This window comes from Lepisosteus oculatus, chromosome 25 (genome assembly GCF_040954835.1).
Source record: "Lepisosteus oculatus isolate fLepOcu1 chromosome 25, fLepOcu1.hap2, whole genome shotgun sequence".
Taxonomy (NCBI): Eukaryota; Metazoa; Chordata; class Actinopteri; order Semionotiformes; family Lepisosteidae; genus Lepisosteus; species Lepisosteus oculatus.
The window spans coordinates 11,250,852-11,271,058 of record NC_090720.1 but is presented as its reverse complement, the minus strand read 5'-3'; the positions used below and the strand labels follow the sequence as shown (position 1 = coordinate 11,271,058).

General features: G+C 37.8%; 1 protein-coding gene across 3 annotated transcripts in view; it reads right to left on the bottom strand.

Moving 5' to 3' along the window:
• Positions 1–5,249: 5,249 nt before the first annotated feature.
• Positions 5,250–20,207, bottom strand: part of usp48 (ubiquitin specific peptidase 48) — a 28,940-nt gene continuing 13,982 nt past the window's right edge. For all 3 annotated transcript variants that reach the window (XM_006641882.3, XM_015336861.2, XM_069183635.1), the window contains 15 exons: positions 19,945–20,059; positions 19,124–19,266; positions 18,499–18,576; positions 17,537–17,661; positions 16,865–16,987; positions 16,680–16,741; positions 15,011–15,121; positions 12,508–12,638; positions 12,111–12,217; positions 11,382–11,486; positions 10,933–11,115; positions 9,421–9,546; positions 7,316–7,364; positions 7,053–7,079; positions 5,250–6,122 (listed from right to left, as the gene is read on the bottom strand). In XM_006641882.3, coding sequence (XP_006641945.1) covers positions 6,100–6,122; positions 7,053–7,079; positions 7,316–7,364; positions 9,421–9,546; positions 10,933–11,115; positions 11,382–11,486; positions 12,111–12,217; positions 12,508–12,638; positions 15,011–15,121; positions 16,680–16,741; positions 16,865–16,987; positions 17,537–17,661; positions 18,499–18,576; positions 19,124–19,266; positions 19,945–20,059 — 1,508 coding nt within the window. In that variant the 3' untranslated portion in view covers positions 5,250–6,099. The remainder of the gene's footprint in view (positions 6,123–7,052; positions 7,080–7,315; positions 7,365–9,420; positions 9,547–10,932; positions 11,116–11,381; positions 11,487–12,110; positions 12,218–12,507; positions 12,639–15,010; positions 15,122–16,679; positions 16,742–16,864; positions 16,988–17,536; positions 17,662–18,498; positions 18,577–19,123; positions 19,267–19,944; positions 20,060–20,207) is intronic.

Sequence of the window (20,207 nt, the reverse complement as noted above, 5' to 3'; positions counted from 1 at the left end):
GCAGGTCACAGTAGCCTGTCTGCTATTTATTCTTCCTGTGTGAGGCTGCAGCATTTATTGCTGTGAGTCAAGACATGAAAGACAAAATGTAATGGGGCAATTCTAAATTACAGCAAATGTTGTACAGCAAAGGATGTTCTGAGTGAGTTGCTATTTACTGCACTAATGCTTTGCTGAAGAAGAACTTCTCTGATCTCAGCTCTTAATGTTTAAAGATTTCAGGTTAACTTTAAAGTTTCCTACATGCCATTACTGACCATTGAAGAGCTGAAAAGTTTGATTAATGCTTGAGAAAATGAAGAGCTCAGACAGAACAAAATCCAGGTCAGACAGAGTCTGGGAAACATAAGATATGGAAAAAAAATGTTCTTTTGTCTCCTGTGAAGTCATTCAGAAAAGGTAGCACTGGCCCAAAAACACAGGACTTTACCAGACTGAAATGTTTTCCGAAGCTCAAGATTGCAGTTTTGGCAGAGCAGAGGGGCATATCACGTCTCTTTACCGTAAAACATAATAATCTGCATTAGAAAAGGAGACCTACAAATCTGGGAAGCAGACTTCAATCCCTTCTTTAAAAAGCAAACATATTCACCCCCTTTGGACTTTTTCACATTTTATTGTTTTCTTGGACATGCAAGCTCCCAGACAGGTGTATTCATTCTGAAATTATGTGAAACACCTCTACTGCACACAGGTGGACTCCAATCCAGTAACTCTGTGACTTGGAGAAGAGAGTTGGTGACTTCAGAGGTAATTTAGGTGTGTCAAAGCAAGGGGGTGAATACTTATGCATTCAACTATTTTCAGTTTTTTTTAATCAATTGAGTAAAATGTCTGAATCTCTGGATTTAACCCCCCACATTGACAGAACGGAGTATTTTGTGGCGACGAGTGGCAAACATTCTCAGTTAAATAGATCAGGGTTCCATGCTGGAACACAATTAAATGTGAAAAAGTCCAAGGAGGGCGGCCTGTAAGCATGTTTTTTATAAGGCAAAAATACGGGCGTACCCAAAGGCATGTAGCAAAACAGAAGGAAGTACAAGATCACCTTTTGGCTCAGCTGCTGTGTCAGTCTACTTGTCCCTTGAAGAAACCGCTGTGTTGACCTGCCTAGGAAGAGAAATGTACAACTGCCACTGGATTGACGGAGAAAAGTTACCTCCCTCACCCACCTGTCCCTCAGCTTGTGGTAACAAGACAGCTTGCACCCTCTTCCTGGCTGGGGGGCCAGAAGACTTACATGCCTTCATGATGGGGCACTTTGATACAGTGGAAAGTGGTTGATTCTGAATTTGGTGGTTTGTAACTTGATAAGCTCAATGAACACTTGCCTACAGCCCTCAGAAAGCTCTCTGACATTAACCATAATGACGCGCGTGACAACTGAATGTTTTCTGTGTGTTGCTGCCTCCTTCTATACCCCAGGGAAAGTGGAAACCTCCAGGGACCTTTCCATAGTCCCACAGGCTCCTAACACACTTCCAAAGAGCAGAATATTATTGTTGATGTTTTTGTTGCATTTTATTTAATTTAATTTGATTTATTTACAGTACAACGTTGATCTGTGCAGTGCTGTTACAGTCTTAAATATATAATTTTATTTACACATTATGCAATCAGTTACTCACTGTTATGTTTTTTTCCTATGCCATGGGAGTATGAATTATTTAGAGGGCATTGTGTATTAGTAAATATATAGCAAAATTACACTGGCCCTACAAAAATGAATTTACTAGTGGTGTGTAAGTAGCTTAAAATCTTAAATGCACACTTTATATGCATGTTAATGTTGTGCAATGACGTATATAACCAACTGGCATCAGCTTCTCTGTATAATTGTCAATTACAACCAAAAAGAGGTAGAAATCCTGTAGCTGCAGTGCAAGAGGCACTGCTGATGACAAGCTTAAATAGTTCTGCAAGGAGGAAGGAAAAAACACTGGCAAACTAGGGTAGGCTTGGTTGGTACAGACCTATCCAAACATAACTATGGCTATAATTGAAGCGAGAATCAACTCAAGGTTTTGTACACTTCTCCAAGCCATTTTTCTAGGTTTTCAGTTGGAATTGCTTTCAGAAGATTTGACCATTTGTTTTTCACTTGGAGGCTGTGTGCTTTAATGTGGAAATAAAGGTAAAGTACATTCTAATTTAACATGTCCTAATTTCAGGCTGTTAGGCCACAAAATGTGTTACCTTGGAAACGGTGTGTAGACGTTCTATAGGCCCATTATATTCTATAGATACAGGATGAGGAGAAGATAATTGTTATGATATCCAGGTATGGGGTGTAGGAAAGATGTTGACTTCTGAAGGCCTAAACCTAGATAGGCAGAAAAAATAACCATATGGATTACAGTATTATTATAAAAGCAGGAAAGCAAATCAAGATCAAGATAACCGAAAACTTATCTGTATTGAAGTAACTGAACATTTCATTTCAGGCGTGAAGATCCAATCTGTGTAGGGGTCTTCACTGCAAGCAAGGACTCTCCAAAAGCCTTTGATACACGTGCATTCCACAACCAGGTTACCATGCAGGACAAGCCTTATGTGGTGGTGAAGATTCAATCATAACAGAACGTATAACATTTCAAACGGTGACCATATACTTAGTGATGGTATTTTTACCATCAACACTGGACTGACCACAAGGAGCACTGATGTGAAGGTCTTGTGCTGTAATCTGAGAATATACAATACCTAAGCACTTTTCATATATTACAAATCTAAAAGAGCTTGTAGTTGTAGCAAAGAAAAAAAGGGTGTAGTAATAGATAAAAACAGATAAAATAAATACCTGAAAATAGCGAATCTGTCCCAGTTGCAGATCTTAATTTCTGACACTATTCTGAACTGTATCCAAGAAAAATCTTGCCTACAGGAGACTGTATTGGAGGGCGAGCTGCAGGCCGCAGTGTACACTAACAAAACATGGACAAGAACACCAAAACAGGGGGATACAGCACCTTCATCACACACCATAACTTTCATTATGTGCTTTTCTTAAATCCTCAAGCCAGACATTCTACACCAGGCATGATGGTCTGAGGTCCAGTAGAATCCTTTTTAATATTGTATAGAATTGTTCAGTGCCATTTGCTTTCCTGATGCTAATAGGTGCAACTCCCTAAAGACAAGCAAAAAATGGTACCAATGTTTTTTTGGTATCCCTGAAGTTTAGGACAGAAAACTAACAAAGCTAAGAACTGCTCCAGTGAAGAATTGTTTGTTTAAATCTGATGCTTACAGCCTTCAAAGCTTTAGCAAAATAAAGTAGATATTGTTTCAAACCTTTTTTTCACATGGCGATCCATGAGCAGGCTTCCAAGTGACTTAATATAATAACCTATCAGATCACGAGAATTCCAAGTCAAATTTTCCTGGTTTTGAGAATTAGAGAACTGAGAAAGCAATTTAGTGATCTAGAGATGGTATTTAATGGATCATCTGTGTCACATTTTCAGCTCTATGTACACTCCCTTCACACAAATGGTGGCATGATATTAAACTACAACAATGAGCAGAAAAGAAAATGTACTCTGCATTTTCTCCAATTCCCTAGACCGGAAAAGTATAACCCAATTAAAAACCCCATACTGCTTTACAGCTTCAAGCCAAGCTGTAACCCAACCTTTAGTGCCCCAAAATATTCCACACAAAAGTATTTTCATTCTTAAATCCTGACCTTACCTAGTAATCCAGTAAACATTCCACCAAAACTCTGTATCCGTGTCATATGACATCACATTCTAATATTAGTCCTGTTTACAGAACAAAGCTCTCAGATGCATATTGTAAGCAGGGTAAGAAACTGATACAGATGATTTAAAAAAATCGATTCATTCTTCTTCACAATACAGGGTGTAGATATAAATTTAATACCTCTCAATAATGGCTAGGAGCATCTAAGTTTCACCAGAACATAATATACCGGGTGACCATAGTTGGTCCAATTTCTGTCTTTAAATGAAAGCCATCTACAAAACTGTGCAGCACTGAAGTGTGGTTAACACTATCCTATTGACAGACGGTAATCAATGTTTTGCATGAAAAAAATCAATTACTAAGAAGTTTCCCATTACCTTTCAGATGAATAACATGTTATACAATATAGTATATCCTCAAAAACAAAATAGTAAAAAACAAAACATATTAAAAAGTATGGTTTTACATTTGTTAGTCATTTGTGTTGTAAAATTAGTGTCACTTTGAAACGTTCAGTAATTATAACAGTAAAAGATTTATAAGTTAGCAAACATTAACATTCACAGCTTCTACTGATTAACCTACTTCTTTTGTAATTATCTAAGGCTTGCAGTAAAAAAAAAATTATAATCCTTTTATAGTCCTGGAAATTTTCAAAATTCATTCTTTTTTTGAATCCATATACACACAATCACACAAAAAAGACACCCCATCTACAAAAAAGTTCTGAATTGATTTAAAGTGAAATGAAGTGAAATATCATTATCTTTGTGAAGTCATAACTTATTGACTATTACACCATTTACAACATGGTGAAAAAGCAAATAGACCCCCTTATGTTTTTATGGTTTAAAACACTTAAGACAAATTGACCTCCACCTAGTCCTCACCAACTCTTAATAGCAGATAAAACTAATCTCATTTGACAAATAATACATAAAAATTCGACTTTGTCATTTCTTTAAAAAAGAATCAGCAAGCATTCAATATCTATGGGAGTATTTACCTTCTGTTTACTCATAAAAATCACTGATTTAGATTTAGAAATCTAACAAAGTTCAGAGGTTGCAAAACCTTACTGAAAAAGGAGTTCGACATGAATTGGTAAGACAGAACAAAATTGTAAAAAAACCACTTAAGTTATCATCTTTAGCAAAAACTCTGGAAGTGTTTTTTTGTTAATAAACTTAAGATGAATATATAAGATGAATATCTGTGGAGCACTGAAGGTGAAAGCACTTCTGTCAGTGACTGTATCATTTAATTTCCCAAAAACATGTCTTTTACCAAAAAAAAAACTTTGACATTAAACGTTGCTTTGGACAAAACATCTTTTGAGTCCCCTGAGCTGTAAGAGTGCCATATTCAGAAATGGCTTTCCTTGTTTTCTGACAAAATACTGAATTACCTAGTTATAAGGTTGCCTTAATGCACCAATTTACACAAGACCTATTAACACCCATTATCCATCTCCAACTGTAATAACCAGGCTACTCAGAACATGGGACATCCATCTGTAAAAAGAATGAGTCATAGCATTTTTAAAATTGGAAAAAATTTTTAATGCAAATATGAAAGACGGTTAACAATAAAACGAGTTAACAGTGAACAAAAATGCTTGAATCCAACTATAGGCTGCAGTATCTATGCCACATTTGCAAGGTAATGAAAACTGAACAGAAAATAAAACCTGATTTTTTTCCTACTGAGTGCCTAAAATATGTCTGGGGCTTGAGAGAGGCCTCATTTTAGACACTAATTACGGATACATTTTCAATATTTAAATAGCTCATGCATTCTTTAATTTCTTTGAAAACATTAGGACTGATGACATCAATAAAGCACTTGCTATGAGCAACTAACAGCGAGAGCATTCTTTTATTGAAGAGTACTCAGAGACAGCAAAAAGCTCACTTTTATGGAAATCCTCACACTGCCAGTGTCTCTAACTACAATGTTTAGATTGGTCTGGACAAAATTAAAGATGTTACTTAAGAACTCCAGAACAAAATCCACTTGTGAGTATTAAAACCCGTTTCCTCTTAGAAAAAACAACTGGATCTTGATCATTTGTTTAAAAAAACCTTGCACGGCATCGTGCCAGTCTGGAGGTTTCAGTTCGCTTGCACAGGCCCTCAATTCTGTATATTTCAAGTCCTAAATCAAAGATGACGACACCCAATACCTCTGAGAATGCATAAACATCTTTAAATATTAAAAGCGAGCAGGTATTTTAAAGTACTTATGAAGAACAGAATTTGCAAAACAGTCACAAAGAAAATAAAACACCTTCCCCGCATTCTTGATCAGCTACCGTCTTCAACTTCAACCATGTCGAGATTTTTGGTCTTTTGTAAAATTTCTGCTTCCTCGTAGTTGAAGTTTGCTTCAGTGTCCTAAAAGACCAGTACCTAAAAGAATCATTCAACATTTTAGGTTAATGAGAGAGATCATATATACGCATGACATAAATAAATGTTTACAAATATTGAGGTGTTTTTAATATCAGTAATATACCAAACAGTTATTTCTAGACCTGAAAACAATTCAATTAAATTTTGTTCATTAAAAAACTTAACATATATCAGAGTTCCAAAATAAAAAGATTACTACTGAAACACACATAATAAACAATTTGTTATACAAAAGGACATTAATTTACAGGCCTCTTTTCAGAAGTAGCGTTGGTAGATTAGGGTAAACCTCGTTTCTGGGTCATGATATCACCACAAAGTCTATATAGCCTCTGACAATATTGTCAAGGTATGATGAGTATAAATCACAGGTTTAAGAGTATGCTCCACATCTCATTGTTCCAAGGGGTGACAAGATGGAACACACATTTCTGCACATTTTACCACTAACCAAAATATCACCAGAGAATATATTTAAGAATATGCAAAACTGAGAATTATTCAACTACTTGTCTGTATTGTGGTGCATGGGACACAAGAGCTACAACATGAGTGTGTTGTCAGACTCATGAGGCAGCCCATGAATGTATATAAATTAGTTTAACAGGGCACGACAAAGAATATTGCCCTGGAAATTATTTTTGAATAAGTTATGTCCCTAAAAAACAAAATCTCCTAGTACAAACCATTCATGAAAGTGGATCAACAGTACAGTGATTTTGACATTTGGAAAGTAAGAGGCATTGTGAGCACATTTTTGGGATTCTGTTTTTACAAAATTGTTTGCTAAGTAGCACCTAAGAAAGTGGACTGCTTATGCTTACATAACTATATATTCTGACATATGTATTGCACGTTTCACATCTCAATCCAGTTTATTATGGATATATGTATTCTCTTGATTAATAAATGCATTGTGATGCTTACCTTTAAATCCTTCTTCAGGCATACAGACTGTTAACAGAGAAAGAGAAAATTATTACAATTGTGATTAGTTCACTACTATACTTTAGCAAATTTGGACCTTTTCTCAAGATTTCCTGCTTATGTTGAGGGTCATGCATAAACAAAATGATTAATAAGGTCATGTTTAAAGATTTCAGATTTTAAAAAATGGTGACCCAAACTCTGAATATGACAAAAACCTACAAGTTAATTTCAATTTTTACAAAGCAAAGAAAACCTCTTACCTTGAAATACATCATCCATTGCTGCATAATCAGCTATTGGTTCGTCAGCCTTAAAAAACAGATGAAATAAGAATACAAGTCACAAACATAACTCCACAAATTATTCAATGGTATCATACCAAAAATACACAGATCTGTAAACACTATCTAGATCATTGTAATGTATCCCCACCCTGTCCAATATGCAGTAAAGGTGGTAAATGGTGATTACTGGTCACAGTGAGCATTCGTCTATAAATACCAACATACAAGTAGTAACACAAAGAAAATGAAATGGAGTCACCAATGTACAATCACTTTATTTGGAGGGAAGGCCACCAGGTGTGGCATAGAGTCTACCAGTATCTAGAAATCTGCAGGAGGAATATGGCACCATTCCTTTCAACAGCTCATTCTATAGCATATTTGAGCACAACTCATTTTACAGACAAGTTTCACAGAAGGGGTTTAGTGAATGTTCTTCACAAATGATTTACTGACATTCCTAAATTATGCACGTGACCCTGTCAACAAAATAAAATGTGCCAAATAAACAACTGTGCCCATTTCGCTGGTCTACACAATTCTCAAACTTCACTCATAAATGTGGTGCAGTAGGTGAAACCTTTCTTAGTTCTACTTAATCTCCAGGTTAGTTTAATTTTCATAAAGCAAACACAGCAATATACAGTATCTTATAGCCTTTGGACACCTACACTGAGCAAGTCATGGCATATATAAATGCAAAATCTTCTAGTTTTCAGATTCCACATACAGTTTGAAAAGGGCTTTGAACAATAAGACAGCATCTAATTTAATCATCCAGTAGTTTAAACACCCTTCCTGCAGAATTTAATATAGTCTTTACAGAGAAAACATGTTTGTCCTTGCAGAATTCAGGAAATTTGGCTTTAGATATCCATGGTGCTATAACAAAGACTTTGTCTGGATAAAGCACTAACAATCTTACAGGACATGCACAGAGCAAGGTCACATGTGTCACAATTAAAGCCCAGAAGACACTATGTCACATTAATTCCTACATCTGATAGTAATTTCTAGATCCTCTAGTAGGGAGGATGACAAGATGCCTCATGTAAAGCATTAAGGAATTCTGGCTGTTCTGCAGGGGGTGTTTTGACCATTCCTCCAGGCAGAATGACTCATGCTCCTTCAGACCCTGTTTCACCTTGAAACACAAACATTCAGTGGGATGGAGATCTGGATGTTGAGTGTAGTTAACCACTGGTTGTGTGCTTTGGGTCACTGTCATGTCGAAAACAGATTTGCAACCAGGCTTGAGCTCTTTGGCAGAGAGTACCAGATGTCTGGCCAAAATGTGATGGTATGTGTTGGGAGTACATGATTTCCCCAGGCTTCCCAAGAGCTGCAAGACCAATAATTAGTCCCAAAGCACCACATTTGCTGCATTGTGATGCATGAAATACTTGTGAGGTTTTAATAAATGTGACTCCTTGTGCTTTCGGGAACTCTATTTAGGATCAATTCGGCGTTGCCCTTACCAATACTGTTACGATAACAATCTTTTATTTGAAGACAATACACAGTTCCTATTTCATCGAGGGTATGTATACATTTGGAAGGATGTGTATATGTGGATGCCATTGGCCCATGATCTGTTTTGTGGGTCAAATGTTCTCTTTTCCTATTTTAGGCACTGGCACATTCCTATTTATGCAGTGCTGTTGATATCATTTACCTTTAAATTTCTTTGTTTTGTTTTCTGTTATTTACACATGATTAATATTTCACCTAAGACAAAACCAAGGATTGCACTTAAACTACTGGAGAAAACCGTGATGCATAAAATAAGCTCTGAAAATCCATGAAACGTATACTCTGTGAGTGTGGAATTTTGGGCTGTAGCCCAAACGGCAGCAAAAGACTTTCCTGAACAAGACTGAATTTGACCCCTTTTCTATTTCACAGAGAGGCTACTATCCAGTTTCATTTTCTATAATCATCTGAACTGCAGTAATTTAATTGATATTATCTGGAAATGAAGTGTTGTGTTTAAGTTGCACAAAAAAGTTTAAGTCTTAAGGCCATGAAACTTAAGACATTTTCGTGACACATTTTCCTCTGTTCTGCTCCCTTTCACAAACCTTTAAACAAATAACACACTCGGGAATGACTCCAAGGCTGCCCAAGGTTGCTGAATCATCTGTCAGGCTGCGTCCATCCACAGACAGGTTTTGGTCAAATGGAGCCACAGAAAAAGCATGCATAATCTGTAAAATAAAAGAAAGATTTTTTATTTTCTTCATACTGCTAGAGCTTGACTTACAGTTATGGCTGGTACTTTTCAGGCTCAAGTTTCATTAGATTCCAAAGTTCAATTATGCAGCTGCTAGATGGATAGGAAAATTATTGCAAGACTATATGTAGGCACGCAGTAATCCTATACAGAAACAATTTTATTTAACCATTTCAATTCACCTTTTTCAACCTTAAGAGGCTACCCTGGGCTTAAAGAAGGTAAAGAAGGTAAAAAAAGGGCACAGCAGTGGTATTGTGGCTCAGGATCTGCGCCTGTGGCTGGAAGGTTGCCGGTTCGTATCCTGCGGCCGGCAGAGGAATCCTACTTTGTTGGGCCCCTGAGCAAGGCCCTTCACCCCCACTGCTCCAGGGGCGCCGTATAAATGGCTGACCCTGCGCTCTGACCCCAAGCTTCTCTCCCTGTCTGTGTGTCTGTGTGTCTCATGGAGAGCAAGATGGGGTATGCGAAAAGACAAATTCCTAATGCAAGAAATTGTATCTGGCCAATAAAGTGATCTTATCTTATCTAAAAGGGAGAATGGACAAGGTTTACTTTTTACTCCAGGGATTTCATTTAATCCAACATAAATTTGTCTCTAATTGCTCTAGACTACATAACAGTGACAAACAGTTGAGTCAAAATGTACTCCACCTGCACTCTGAACAGCCGGCCAGCCTTTTCAGGCAAATACCACAGGACAATTCAGAAGCCACGAAAGGGCCCTGGTCCAATTATGAGACAGAGCAGTCTGAAAGTTGGCTCTAAAATGCGCTCATCATAGCGGTGGACCTCTGAAAGCTAGAACACATCCCGCGTTGCAGCTCAAAGTCAAAAAGCGAACTGGAAAAGTTTTCATTTCCAGGTTTTGTCATGGAATTTTATCAATGAAGTGCCAGGTAAGGGGTTCTCATTCACTCAGTAAGGCATTTATTCATATTGCGCAATAGGGAAAAACAGCCACCACCAGTCTGCGCAGCAAGTGCGAGCTGATTTCCAAAGTAAAATAGGAAAAGGTCCCTTATTTTATACACTTAGCTGATGCAACACCTCAACTTGTTTACTTCATTATGGTTGGTTAGTAATACAAAGACAGGTGAGACAGTAATTTTCCAGTCCTTACAGGTCTTAGCCTTGAAGAACAGAGAAGACAGCTATGTGCAGTTTTGCATCTGCCTTTTTTGCTGGGGCAGAGATAAACCTCATTAAAACATCCCGTGCCCTTGACTCGCTGGGTACAATCACACTTTGTTCATCGAATCCAGCTGCTTTTACAACACAGTAACTTTCCATGACAGTTCTGAGCCAATCAGAAAGTGAGAGCAAGCGATCGCTCTGAGGAACGGTGGGCTTCTGCTACCTGTATCTTGAGCTCTTTCAGTGTCTGACTAGCCGACACAATGAGAGCCTTCTCTCCGCGGACCTTCCTGTGCCGAGTGCTCCTCCGGATGCTCGTCTTCTGGGGCATGACGAAGGAGCTCAGCTGGGAGCTGGGGCCCGTGCCGGAGTCGCCCAGCTTCTGGCGCTTGGTCCCATCGTGGGACTGTTGGGAAAAACCAAGGATTAGGGAATCCGAAGCGCCGCAGTGCAGCTGGGGGGGCTCGTGATATCGCCAAATAATCGCAGATTTAAAATGAAGAACGACATTCCATTATGCCAAGTGGGAGCAGGTCTGACTGAGCAGCAGTCTGCCTAATTAGTAAGACAGACGATTAACAAGCATTTCCCTTGGTGATGAACATAAGAATAGTGCAGTCCTGCAATGGAAATTCGAATTTCATTACCGAAACGGAGAGAAGATAAATTTACCTGGCTAAAATCAGGATCATTTTCTCCTTCGACTTTTGGCTCCTCTCTCTCATCTTCGGCATCTGAACCACTCACATTAAACTCGGGAGCAGCTTCCTTCATTACCTGTTCAGAAAATCAAGCACGTCCACAGCTAAACTTTAGGGTACAGCGATAGGACAATATAGTTTTGCAGTCTGAAACCAAAGACTGACAATGGTCCCTTAACCTCTTTGGTCTACATTTTCGATCAACGATCACTTGCAGCACAGCTCAAAGTTCATGCCATTGTTAAAAATCAAAGGTTCTTCCTACAAACCTGGTACAAATATTCCAGGGACAGTTTTCCAAAATTAAGTCTTAAGTCAAACAGATTTGCCCTAATTGAAATTTAGTACGTATACTATTATTATTATTATTGTATTATTGTATTGTATTATTGTATCATTCGTTACAATGTGGCTGTGTTGTCTGTGTAAAGCTGCTCTTGTACTGCAAATACAAGTATCTATCTATCTTATCAGTACTTTGAAAGACTCTACAATCAGCTTCTGACATTTTTTTCTTCAAAACCAGATACAGTACACATATTTCTTTGTTTGACAATTACAAACCTTTCTTTCCCCAATTACTGTTTTACCTACAGTATGTATTCACATAAACCTCATTCGACATCAAAATTATTTATTCTCTCAAAACTATTTCCTATGTTTAAACTGAACAAGCACAAAAAGGCATTTGTGAACCCACCATTTTATTGTCGATAACCTTGCGGACATAAACAGTGGCCTGGGTATATTCACGCAAATCTCTTTGCTGCTGAAACAACAATCCTTCTCTGCAATCCAGACAAAGTTCTGAAACAGTCACAAATAATAATCAGTGCTTTGGAACATTACTAAACAGGAAACCACTTGTCTCAGAATTAAAACGCCTTCAATGTGGAAGTCAAAACCCTTGGTTCTTCCCAGTTTCTTTAGGGTAAACAGATCACAGTTTCAGCAGGAGTAGAATACTTTTTAAATTTCGATTACATTCCATTCTTTACTCCGCCAAGAAATTAGGTTAACCACTTGTGGTTTGTTGAGAAGTAACAAATTTGAAGAGAGTTTGCAGACATTTCATTTTAAAACAAAAAAAAACTGACCTGGATCAGTCCGGTATCCAGAGTTTGAAGAGTTTTGGATCATGTCCACCAGCCTATAAATTTTAATAGGCTGGTCCACAAGAAAAAGTCTGCTTATGACCTCCCATTCACTCGGCCAGAGCAGAGCTATACTGTGCAAAGGAAAAGCCAAAGACACGAGATGAACATTTGCAATACTGCAATGGCAGTTTCCAAAAGTGATCAGAATCGGAGTTTTCACTCAAAAATAATCTGCATCAACTTTGAAAGAGACTGATGCCAGCTCTTCTGTTAGTATTTCTTATTTACCACATACACAGTCTCCAAATGTATTCACATCCTTGATGAACTGTAACTAAAACCTGAATTGGCAAAGAAAACACAGGTATATATCGAGATATTTCAACATTTATGAATTAAAGCATGCAAACGTGATACTTCAGGATATCTGCATCTTCAAAAAACTTTGCCATCATTAGAGTTAAGACAGATTACTTGTGACGATACTGGCATACAAAGTGATGATGTGTATACACCCTTGGGGGAAAAAGTCAAGATAACTGCTTCTGTGGCCAGAACAAAACAGCCCAGAGAAAGGGCAGGGTAAATATCAATGACATCTACCCATTTCCTAACCACTTGATCCAATTCAGGGTTGCAGGGGAGTCAGAGCCTATCCCAGCATGCAACGGCTGTAAGGCAGGATACACCCTGGACTGGCATCCAGTCCATCACAGGGCAGATACAGAGACAATCACACAACCTCACACCAGGGCAATTTTCTAAAAAAGCCAATTAACCTACTACAGGTTGAGAATCCCTTATCCGAAATTCCTGGGACCGAAGGTGTTGCGGATTTCAGATTTTGGAATATTTTTATATTTGCATCTATAAAATGGGACAGCTTGGGGAGGGGACCCAAATCTATCTAAACACGATATCCATTTACATGTCATAATATAGCTTATACATATACCCTGAATGTTTTTATATACATTTTTAATAATTTTTTAAACATAATACCATCAGAAAGGTAAGATATCAGCCTCCACCTATGATGTCATGTTTTGATTAAAAGGTTACACTACACATAAGCCATTTGTATTTTTTACTATACAGGTATTAAGTTTTATGTAAGGTATAAAAACAAAGCATTGAATATGATTACAGGTAAATAAAATGAAAACTGAAAAAAGTAATGTACAGGTAATGACGCTAGTCAAGTTACACTCATACATGGAGGTGAAATTCAGATCTCACGTAAAAATAACGTTTCGTCTTACTGTACAAAAAAACAAAACAAAACATGATGATCACTGCTTACGAACTTGAAGATAAATGCAGCCCCAGACATTACAACTACATCAGGTCCGAGAAACTTGAGGGAGAGGGTACGTCATCAATGACATCACTGTGAGCTGGAAAGTTTCGGATTTTGGAGGTTTTCAGATTTTGGAATTTTGGATAAAGGATTTTCAACCTGTAATACGTACGGGAGAATACACACTCCAGGTCTGGACTGAACCCAAGACCTCAGGGCTTCGCTGCAGCAATAACTGTTCTGTTTAAAGGTTGGCTTTCAGTGAGAGAGAAGAGGAATTCCAAAGTTTACTAAGCAATTAGCGACTTCTGTGTAGAAGCTCAAGCTTGGTTACAAATAGTGCTACAAAAGGACATTATACAGCCTGGATTCAGCTCAATTACTAATTCTTTAAGAGAGTATGAGAATCAGTGGTCTTGATTAGCTGTTGCAGTCTCTAGTAGAACGTTTATGGAATGTAATGGGAGGAGTAAAAGAAAGCAGATACGCAGGTTGCACATTCTGAAGGAGATGGAGAAGTTTGGCATGGAGGAGAGAATAAAGAAGTTTTAAGAACCTAAGAAATATATTCAAATATATCTTGAATTTGATAGACATTCAATATATATGTACAACAAAAAAGTCATAGTGTTATTCACATATTTATATACTGAATGTACACCTGGCATTTCATACTGCATCAATGTTTAGTTACTAATTTAGTTACAGTATTTTATATCCTGGTGCTGTTACAAAAAAATACATTTCAAAAGTTATGAATAGTAAAAAAGAAAATTAACAACACAGGATAAAATAAAAACAAACATGGTCTGGGGTTAAACCTGTGATCAGAATAAATGCTTCAGTGGAGATTTACAACCTCAGGAAACAGATTAATATCATTAATCGAACAAGTGGTAATCACATTCAGTTGAAAAAGTGTAGACTGATTTATTTATAATTTGGTCATGTTAATGACATCAATAAAGAATTGCACACAAAAGAATTCACTTGGAATCTACTCTGCTCATGAGGGTGACTCAGTGTTGACACATTGATATATTCTTGTGTATTTATTAAATACACAAACTCGTGAATACCACTGGTTTCAAATGAACAGTATCTGTATCGGCAGTAAGAAGTGAATTCGCGCTCCAGTGCTGATTATTACGTACATACTGGTGCAAGGTGATACAGGGGACGTGAAAAATGGGACACACTCACTGTTTGGCGTCTCCTTTCGCCATGGAGTCAAAAGTGAACATGAAGCCCCCATGTGGACAAAGCAGAACACTGTTGCCCACGTTGGAAACAGGGTTACACCTCGTGGGTCTCCTGTGATTCAAAACAATGTTACACAGCAGTTGTGAGATCAGCACAAACCTACTGTCAGATTATATCTGTAAGCAGCTCAAAAATAGTTTTGCATACCATATTTAGTTGTGTACTGACTGGCTTATGCTATTACATAGATAAAACGTCCAATATTGTGAGATAGCAATCAGGATCTTTTATTCAGTACCTTGCAAAAGTATTCAGACCCTTGACCGATTCTCTAATTTGACTGAATTACAAATCCTACATTGAAATTTAGTTCTCTGGGATATTTTTAAGCACTGAAACTCAGCATGAATTATTTTAATGCGACATTGTTTTGTTAGAAAATATTCTTAAGAAAAATAAAAAACTGAAATACGTTTTGCATAAGAATTCCATCCCTGTGTTGCAGAAGCTCTAAGTTTACACAGGCGGAAAGCAATTGCCCTAACGAGGACACAATTGCCTTCTAATTGGCCTCTACCTGTGAATCATTAAAATAACTGCCACGTTTTCTGGATAAAAACCCCCCAGTTAAGGGATCATTATTCAGGTGGTGAATCTGAAGGACAGCTGTGAAAATGACTAAAGAGCATTCCAATTAAGTTAAGAGATAAAGTCAAACAAATGCATAAATTAGGAAAAGGGTACAAAACAATATCCAAGTGTTTGAATGTCCCAGGGACTGGGCATCTTGTTAAAATAGAAGGAAGAAAGGATGGTGCAAAATACAGGGAAATACTAACAAGAACCTGTTTCAGTCTGCTAAAAAAACTGAAGCTTGGGAGAAAGTTCATCTTTCAGCAGGAGATCCCAAACACAAAGCCAAAGCAACATTGGAGTGGCTCAAAAGGGGGATGTCCTGCAATGGCCCAGTCAGAGCCCTGATCTCAATCCAATTGAGAACCTGTGACACTATTTGAAAATTGCGATGCACAAGCGTCACCCAACTAACCTGAACAACCTGGAGCAAATCTGCCTGGAAGAATGGGCCCAAATCAGTGTGCAAAGCTGGTACATACTTACCCCCAAAAGACTTAAAGCTGTTATTGCTGCAAAAGGTGGCTCTACAAAATTTTAAAATACAGGGATTGAATACTTATACAGCACATTTCAGTTTTTTTTATTTTGCTTAATATTTTCTAACACAAAACAATGTCCCATTAAAATAATTAATTCTGAGTTTCAGTGCTTTGAAATAAAAAAAAATCACAGAGAACAAAATTTCAATGTAGGATTTGTAATTCAGCCAAATGAGAGAATTGGTCAAGGGTCTGAATACTTTTGTAAGGCACTGTATTTCATTAGCTTTGAAAATCGACACCCCTGACATCTTCTGGATTAGGCACAAATCAGCTGCTTATTTCTGATGTGTAGCCACTCCAGAGATCTTTATCAAATAATTATACATTTTATCTTTATCTAACAAATTCCTGAGGCAGCCCGGGTGCCGCAGTGGTGATATGCAGCAAATCTGAATTTCGAAATGAGCATTGTTAGGATATGTCCGAATTCCACTGTGAAAGTATAGTTTCATTTGCTGGGAAAAAAAATGAGAAGAACAAAAATATATCACCTGATAAATCTCCTCCATTCTTCTACAAAGAATAAAGAGACAATGTAAAGACAATCTGTGTCCTGCAGAGGAAGAAAAAAGGTTAGTAAATACTAATACAGATCTCTCCCTCTGTAAACAAGTACACAATATTCCAACTGAACACCACAGATAGCCCAAGTCAGCTATGGGTTATGTGATTGTACCTCAGGCCATTTTTGGAGAGTTGGTCTGTTTTTATCGTGGAAGAGATTGAGCAGAGACGTCTTTTGCTCATGTGCCATCATCCTGTTCAAAGCTTCATTTTCTTTGCCCTCCCTTTCCAGCCTCTGAAAAGAAAAAGCACAAAACTCTCATACTCTTGCACTATATTTTAATGCTCTTTTTGCGGTTTGTTGTCAGGCTGTCCTGCAGTGTCGATGGCTCTAAAAGTATTCAAACTGCTGAGATTTCTGTCAGCAACATCTTTCAGATCCACCTGTCTGCAAGATAGCCCTGATCTCATCCACGATCAGCTACAAAAGCCAATACTACATCAGTCTATGCTGTTTTTCTCCCTAAGATTGATACTGTATTTCTTATGTTGCATAATTTATGTACAATATCAAACCCTTTTGCTTCTGAAGTACAAACATGTAAAACAAGTTGATTTTAAGCTGTTTATCAAATCACACCATTGATCAATTTTACCAAGATGATTCATATTATGTTAAATTCTTGATACATTAAAACATGAATTTGCTGACGGAGCTGAAAAAGTATGTTATGTTGTTCTTGACTTCTATGTCTCTTAACTTCTCTTTACCTACGTTAGCTGACTACACAATACACAGTGCATTATTTTTTCCTTACCAATGGTGGCATATCTCTTTACTCACCATGCACTCTTGACAAGAGTCCTGTGTGCTTGAAAACTCTGGTGCTTTTGGAAAATACACTTTCAGTTTCCTCCAGACTTCACTAGAAATGAGCTTTCTGTCATTTTCTGATATGCAAAGGCCACCTTTTTAAAGGAAAAGACATGGATCTTAATTTATTTTAAACTAACATAAGATATACTATTGGCAGGTGCTGGAATAGCATGTATTGGATTATAATGTTTATTCCTGGACTGGGCAAATATCGTGCATTAAGTCCTGTAGCACAATAAGATAAGGGAACCACTTTCCTGCTATATCATCTCCCCTGGCATTTGCTTCGTCAAATTCTTAATCACAGGCTAACCAATTTCAGTTTTATATCTGGTACATCTTTGAAAATATACTTTCAACTGTAAAAAGGCCCAACTGGATTTGTACTTGCTATCAACTCGCTTGACCAACACTCCCTCTGCAGGAGGAAAAAACGCTCATACAGGGAGTTCCTCCTGAATCTGTTCATCAGGAATTCTAGTTTAAGTAGCCGGAAACAATGACAAGCAAGACGAAGAAAGAGTTAAGTTCCATGTGTGGACGCTGTTGGACAGAGTTCCTTCGAATTATGGTATTTTGGACAGGACTGACTGATGGAAGTTATAAAGTCTGATGAGCAAGCAAGCAGATGAGCTCAGCTGGAATGAAAACCTGTAGGGTCCCTCTGGGGCCAGGGCTGGGAAACACTACACTATCATACAGAAATGAGCTTCCTCAATTTCAACAAAATCTCCAAGAAACTTTAATCATGTTTGTATAAATGCGGTGTGTATATTCTAAATTATGGTCCATTACTTAGTGATAAACAGCACTGCAAGGAAATACATTTTCCTTAAAAAAAACGATGTCCAACAGCACAGTTATAGCCACGCAACTTTCAAATCACCCCCTTTTCCAAAACCACAAAAACAAAGCAATTCATTACAAACCATGTGCACAGAGTATGTCTTCGTTGAAATTTAAATTCTCTTCATCTTCTGCCTCTTGGTTCTCAGGAACTGCTCCATCTGTTTTAAAAGATATGTCACTGAAAGTTTTGAAAAAAATTACTGTCAAAAACAAAATTAACGGAAATTAGGTTCAAATTGTTATACATCAGTGGGCACTGCTAAGTGTTTTTTAAGTGGTTAGTCGGTCTGATTACAATAAGAATCACAACTTCTAGACAACAGATAAGTAGGCTTAGAATTGTGGGAAATGACTTTTTGTTTACCGTTAGCATTTGTGCATCCTACAGAGGACACCTGGGAGGTGTTCATCAACAGCACAGTTCACAAGTGCACGTCAGGACACAAAGTTAGAAAAGTATTATAGAAGCTCTGTTTTGTCTGCATTTTCCAAGCCTTAGCAATGCCTTGTTTTATGTCATGTATGGTCATTTCTGACTCAATGTAAGGGCCAGGCACAGTAAAATAAAATTCAGGGATCTGGTCTCTACAAACAGTTGAGCTGCAATGGACAGTGTCTCCCAGATGTCAGTTATATTAATGTCCCTTTGCTCTTTGATGATAACAGATAAGCCAATAGGGTCTCCTTTCACTGAAAATAACCTACCCTTGGCCTCCAGGACTGCTGGGCCTTCCCCATTGGTCTTCCCATTAGTGTGCTTGGATTCCTCCTCGTCTTCCTCCAGCTGCTCCAGGGCCAGCTGCCGCCAGCTTCGGAGAGAGGCCTTGCCGATCCAGAACCCCTCGTTACTTCAAAACAGCCGTTCAAACATTAGGCATTTGCAGTCACTCCAAAGACAGCGTTTGGAAAACCGAGCAAAAACCGTCTGGAAACATGCAAGTCCAACCAGACAGTGATGGATTCGATGATGCATTCTCTTTCACAGCTCTTTAAGGAAGTGACACCCCTTACTACAATACCCAACAGCATGTGGCTTTTGTTTTTCTCAAGAGGAAAAATGGAAGAAATCAAGATTTGTTTTCCTTCTAATAACTTGACTTTTATAATAGTATATAGCTTTAAGGCAGACAATTGCATCATACTCAAACAGATTCCAGGAACTAAGTCTATTAAGCTTGGAGGGGAGAAGATAATGTTGGAATGTGTGAGACACTGAATGAAACTGAATATGGGGGACTTTTCTAAGTTTAGAAACAGTACAAAAACCCAGGCACACATATAGAAATTAAACTTGGAACAAACAAGACGTGCTTCTCACACAGAAAACAGCTGGAACCTGGAACCAACTCCTTAGCTATTGAAACTGACACGAAGGGATCTTTGAAGAAACAGCTTGATAGATTTTTTTAAACTGTTTACATCCAAAAGAGCAAAGAGCAAGATGAGCCCTGTGGCCTTAGCCTGTGTCCATCATTGTTTTGTTCTTGTCTTTGGTAATTCATTGGTCTTAAAAATGTTATGGTTACCTGCTTACTGCAACTTTTACAAGGTTGGAAATAACCTTATAATCCTCATTTAACTGGTTTTTTAGTCGCAGCACTCGACACCGCTGTACTACACAGTCCTGACAGAGTGATGAAGCTACACGGAATGAAAAAAGGAAAAAAATCTCGGTTATTACATCAAAATCTGACCAAAAAGCAAAACATCCACGAGGAGTGGCCTAAAAATGTTAATGGAAGTCCCCAAACACAAAGGAAATCAGAGAAACGTGAACCTTAATTTGCTC